The sequence below is a fragment of the Palaemon carinicauda genome, chromosome 15, assembly GCF_036898095.1.
Source record: "Palaemon carinicauda isolate YSFRI2023 chromosome 15, ASM3689809v2, whole genome shotgun sequence".
NCBI lineage: Eukaryota > Metazoa > Arthropoda > Malacostraca > Decapoda > Palaemonidae > Palaemon > Palaemon carinicauda.
Genome location: NC_090739.1, coordinates 123,816,545 through 123,822,992, shown reverse-complemented (window position 1 = coordinate 123,822,992; position 6,448 = coordinate 123,816,545). Strand labels below are relative to the sequence as shown.

Below are 6,448 nucleotides of genomic sequence, written 5' to 3'. Positions count from 1 at the left end.
ACAGACATTCCCTGAATTTCAATCAAGCACAAGCCTATTTTCCTGTTATTTGTATGTTTTAAACATACATTTCCTGAATTTCAATCAAGCACAAGCCTATTTTCCTGTTATTTGTATGTTTTAAACAGACATTCCCTGAATTTCAATCAAGCACAAGCCTATTTTCCTGTTATTTGTATGTTTTAAACAGACATTTCCTGAATTTCAATCAAGCATAAGGTTACCTGTTATTTGTATGTTTTAAACAGACATTTCCTGAATTTCAATCAAGCATAAGCAAATTTTCCTGTTATTTATATGTTTTAAATAAACATTTCCTATACCTGTTTAAGGAGACGTATCCTCTTTTGCTTCTGTTCTTCTTTTGGAGTTTCTGGGTCATGATGTCTGCTCTCATGTTCTTCCCCAAGGTCATCACTCTGATATCCTTCGTTGGTTTTTGTTGCTGTGTCATCGTCCTTTATTGCATCCATTTTTATACCTTTCCTTTCAGAAGATTTAGTCTTTAACTATCCACTTGTCAATTCAAATTAACTTCTTTTCCTCTTTTTTTTTCTTTTTATTTTCTTTTTTTTTCAAATTCAAGGAACAATGACCGTCTTCACTTCCTGATCTCTGTAATTCTGCTTGATGTTAATCTTTTGCTTAAATTATATATCTGTATCCTTACGTACGTACTTCGATGATCTTATTTTTTTTCTAAATACATGAACATTTCAATCGTGAATGTTGAATACACCAGTTCACTAATTACAGTATAATTAGTTCACAATTTTATGCATTTTCTAATATCATATGCTGCTTATTTCTCACAGAGAGGATCATGAATGATCCAATGCTCACAATTCAAGATACTGTATTCATCTTTCACAACGATGTATATGATGTATAATTTTCATTCACTTGGCAACGATTATTCAAGATACTGTATTCATTTTTCACTGCAATGTATGTTATATATGATTTTCATTCACTTGGCAACGATTACCGCAGTAACTTCATCAGAGGAATTATTCAAACCTATGTAGAAGACAGGTTAGATCCAATTATCTGAGTGAAAATAACTACACACGATAATAAATAGATAAGAAAAATTATCTAATAGATTTTATGTGGGTAAATAAATCCTTTGATAACTAGATGAATAACTTATCTCGTGTAGTTATAGGCTGGAAGTATAACCAATTGAATATATTTTAAGGTTTCTTAAACAATAATATTTAAACAGAATTCCAAGCAATAAATATGCCTGATTGATCCATAAATTGATGGCCTTATATTGGATTCAATACCAGTGGAATTATTTATATAAACACATCACTTTGGAGCAATTGAATAAAAAAAGAAATTTACCAAATGTAAACAGATTTCCACGCAATGAATATGCTTGATGAATCCATAGATTGATGGCCATATATTAGATCCAATACCAGTGAAATTATTTGTATAGACACATCACTTTGGAGCAATTAAATAAAAAAAGAAATTTACCAAATGTAAACAGAATTCCACGCAATGAATATGCTTGATGAATCCATAGATTGATGGCCATATATTAGATCCAATACCAGTGAAATTATTTATATAGACACATCACTTTAGAGCAATTAAATAAAAAAAGAAATTTACCAAATGTAAACAGAATTCCACGCAATGAATATGCTTGATGAATCCATAGATTGATGGCCATATATTAGATCCAATACCAGTGAAATTATTTGTATAGACACATCACTTTGGAGCAATTAAATAAAAAAAGAAATTTACCAAATGTAAACAGAATTCCACGCAATGAATATGCTTGATGAATCCATAGATTGATGGCCATATATTAGATCCAATACCAGTGAAATTATTTATATAGACACATCACTTTGGAGCAATTAAATAAAAAAAGAAATTTACCAAATGTAAACAGAATTCCACGCAATGAATATGCTTGATGAATCCATAGATTGATGGCCATATATTAGATCCAATACCAGTGAAATTATTTGTATAGACACATCACTTTGGAGCAATTAAATAAAAAAAGAAATTTACCAAATGTAAACAGAATTCCACGCAATGAATATGCTTGATGAATCCATAGATTGATGGCCATATATTAGATCCAATACCAGTGAAATTATTTATATAGACACATCACTTTGGAGCAATTAAATAAAAAAAGAAATTTACCAAATGTAAACAGAATTCCACGCAATGAATATGCTTGATGAATCCATAGATTGATGGCCATATATTAGATCCAATACCAGTGAAATTATTTGTATAGACACATCACTTTGGAGCAATTAAATAAAAAAAGAAATTTACCAAATGTAAACAGAATTCCACGCAATGAATATGCTTGATGAATCCATAGATTGATGGCCATATATTAGATCCAATACCAGTGAAATTATTTGTATAGACACATCACTTTGGAGCAATTAAATAAAAAAAGAAATTTACCAAATGTAAACAGAATTCCACGCAATGAATATGCTTGATGAATCCATAGATTGATGGCCATATATTAGATCCAATACCAGTGAAATTATTTATATAGACACATCACTTTGGAGCAATTAAATAAAAAAAGAAATTTACCAAATGTAAACAGAATTCCACGCAATGAATATGCTTGATGAATCCATAGATTGATGGCCATATATTAGATCCAATACCAGTGAAATTATTTATATAAACGCACCAATTTTGAGCAATTGAAGATAAAAAGAAATTTACCAAAAATTGCGTTCAGTCTCTCGAAAACTCCATTAGGAACACTAGAAGTGAAATGATTCGAAGCTTCTCTTCTCACTTGTCAAAATTCAACCACTGATTTTGATTAGATATAGATTAGTTAATGAAAAGTATTCTAATTGAAAATATCAGAGCAGGAGAATAATAGATAAGGGTAGAATACTCTGGCCTATTCTTTACAGATTCTCCTCTGTCCTCATATACCTGACAACACTGAGATTTCAAAACAATTCTTCTTCACCCAAGGGGTTAACTGCTGCACTGTAATACTCCAGTGGCTACTTTCCTCTTGGTAAGGGTAGAAGAGACTCTTTAGCTATGGTAAGCAGCTCTTCTTGGAGAAGGACACTCCAAAATCAAACCTTTGTTCTCTAGTCATGAGCAGTGCCATAGCCTCTGTACCATAGTCTTCCACTGTCTGGGGTTAGAGTTCTCTTGCTTGAGGGTACTCTCAGGCACACTATTCTATCTAATTTCTCTTCCTCTTGTTTTGTTAAAGTTTTTTATGGTTTATATATAAAATATTTATTTTAATGTCACTGTTCTTAAAATATTTTATTTTTCCTTGTTTCCTTTCTTCACTGGGCTATTTTCCCTGTTGGGGCTTTTCCAACTAGGGTTGAAGCTTAACAAGTAATAATAATAATAATAATAATAATAATAATAACATTATTGATAATAATAATAATAATAATAATAATAATAATAATAACAACAACAACAAGTAATAATAATAATAATAATAATAATAATAACATTATTGATAATAATAATAATAATAATAATAATAATAATAATAACAACAACAATAATAATAATAATAATAATAATAATAATAATAATAATAATAATAATAATAATAATAATAATAATAATAATAATAATAATAATGACCTTGCTTATAAGGTTACATGAATCTAAAATGATATATACCAATAAGTTATCTCTCGTATATAACAGATAAGAGGCAAAAGATTATGTGGATTGAAGTTTTGTGTGATATAGCGTTATCATGGTACGCCCAGCCTTATCTGGCCATGTCTGTTTTTCCACGTAATTCAAACAGAACGCAATTATTACGCTTGATCGTTCTTCTTCTTCTTCTTTGTCTGCATCTTTTCCCACCTTGATGTGGGGTCGATGTTTCTGGCCAGCTTTCTCCATCTACCTCTGTCCCACACTCCATCACCGGTTAATCCCTTTGATCGAAGGTCATCCTTGATACAGTCCACCCACCTTCGCTTTGGTCTCCCTCTCCTTCTCGTTCCCTGTACCTGCCTTTCCATCACTCTCCTCCAAATCATTGGTTACTATATTTCTATTTTCCTAACCACTTCTCTTATATCTTTGGAGTGAACTATTTTTTTTGTAGGTCCTACATCACCATTGTTATTAGATGTTCAAATTACATTGTAGATATTTGCAATGTATATATTTTTCGATTACATGATCTAAAATTATGATAAATATTAGTTACTGAAATTAATATACTTCAATATATTGCCTCATGATCTTGGCGAAGCTGTTTTTTACCTTGGTCAACAACAGCTGTTTCAAATGAGGTTTGATTTATCTAGACATTGAAACATGATTAGCCTATGTGGGAATAATGACGTCATAGTGCTATAGTTAATTCTTTTTAGTGAGGCAGGTTTGCACCGACTCGCAGCGGTGCCCCTTTTAGCTCAGAATAGTTTCCTGATCGCTGATTGGTTGAACAAGATAATTTTAACCAATCAGCGATCAAGAAACTTTTCCGAGCTAAAATGGCACCGCTGCTAGTCGGTGCCAATATGCCTCGCTAAAAGAAATGGACTATAGTTCATGTAATCGATATTTTGCTAGCGGGCATTCCCAATATATTTTTTTATTATTATTATTATTTACCATAAGGCAATATGGATTTTTTGTACTAATGATAGAATGATTTTCCCTTGAAGATAGACGCATTGAAATATCAATCCTTGAAAAACCAAATTTTAAAAATGTGACCAGTTAAGGGGAATAATCAGGGAACTACATTACGCAGCGCTAAGTGTGCTCTCTCTCTCTCTCTCTCTCTCTCTCTCTCTCTCTCTCTCTCTCTCTCTCTCTCTCTCTCTCTCTCTCTCTCTCTCTGGCACATACTAAAGATATGCACTGTTAAAAATTTGCATTAAAAAGTGGTAAAAGTCTGGCAACATTTATTGCAGGATTTTTACCGTTTTAAAAACGGATATATTGACATAAGGAGTGATACAACAGTCACCAACCCGTAAAAAATAAAAAAAAATAAAAATAAAAAAAACTAAGGTAAAATTACGGTTGCCTGTATTCTACTAAAATACGGTTGAGAACATTATAGTTTTACGGAGAATATCCGATTGAAATTACGTTTTTTTTTTTTTCTTCTAACAGTGTGTGGTGAAAACGAAAAATAGCTAGGTATAAAATAATCATGACAGTGCAAAGATAATCACTTATTATACGACACAAATTGAACTAGAAATATGCGGGTACTTTCATAGCATTTACGTGAGAATGAAAATGATTAGAATTACGTCATAAGTAGGCCAGCCTCCCTAATCTTGGTTCTGGCTCGAGGAATATCAGTCTTCTAAAACAGCTTCGTCACCAGCAGATAGGTTCGACTGTAACATTGATAAGTAGCAAAAGCGTCCTTGGCAGGATGATGTAATGGGAACATTCAAATTGGCTGATTTTTCGATGAATTTTCTTATTCTCTGGCTCTCTCCTTACCTGCCACATTAATTAGGATGTTATGTGAATCCTTGTAATTAAAGGATATGGTCTTGATGGCGTACGTGACGGTCATCTCTCTCTCTCTCTCTCTCTCTCTCTCTCTCTCTCTCTCTCTCTCTCTCTCTCTCTCTCTCTCCAGTACAGACATTAATCAAGCATATTTATTAACTACTTCATAACACACTCTTTTACAATTCCAGCTTCACCGCACGTAAATATATATATATATATATATATATATATATATATATATATATATATATATATATATATATATATATATATATATATGCGTGTGTGTGGTGTGTGCGCGCGTGTGTATGTAGTACTAGCAGTAGACTCTATCAATGTTATATTTGTAAATCATTTTCTCTACCTGTCTCTTAATCTCTCTCAAGGATGATCGAAGTAATTTCAGTGGTGTGTCAATAAGATTAAATAAATCTCTTGTAGATAGAAATAGATTACGTACTGATAACCTTCAAGTACATGAGATCGGTTATTTCCTATAAATAATCATTTTAAAAGAATTACTTCGTCATTATTACTATCGTCAGTCGTGACAGATGTTGTAATGTGTCTCATGATGATAACTCTTTCTCCAGTAAACTTGTCATGATTTAATCTCTACATCAACAACTAGGACGTCATTGGGACTCTGACATTACAAAAAAAAAAAAAAAAAAAAAAAAAATCCGAATATTGAGACTATTTAAATGAAAATTCCTTTTGAAGTGGTTACTGGACCGATAATCACATTCTTATGTATTCGTGAAGAGTGTTAAAAAAAACCGTAATTTTGATAAGAAATTCTCCTTACATACATACTGCTCTAAGCCGCATTTCAGTCAAATACTGGCTCTCTCTCTCTCTCTCTCTCTCTCTCTCTCTCTCTCTCTCTCTCTCTCTCTCCTCTCTCTCTCTCTCTCTCTCTCTCTCTCTCTGAATAAAAAAC

General features: G+C 31.9%; 1 protein-coding gene across 1 annotated transcript in view; it reads right to left on the bottom strand.

The window, feature by feature from the left end:
- The window catches only part of LOC137654713 (facilitated trehalose transporter Tret1-like), a 12,321-nt gene extending 11,748 nt beyond the window's left edge, over positions 1-573 (bottom strand). The window contains exon 1 of the mRNA XM_068388608.1: positions 324-573. Within this exon, the coding sequence (XP_068244709.1) occupies positions 324-473 (150 nt within the window). The 5' untranslated portion in view covers positions 474-573. The remainder of the gene's footprint in view (positions 1-323) is intronic.
- Between the last annotated feature and the right edge of the window lie 5,875 nt (positions 574-6,448).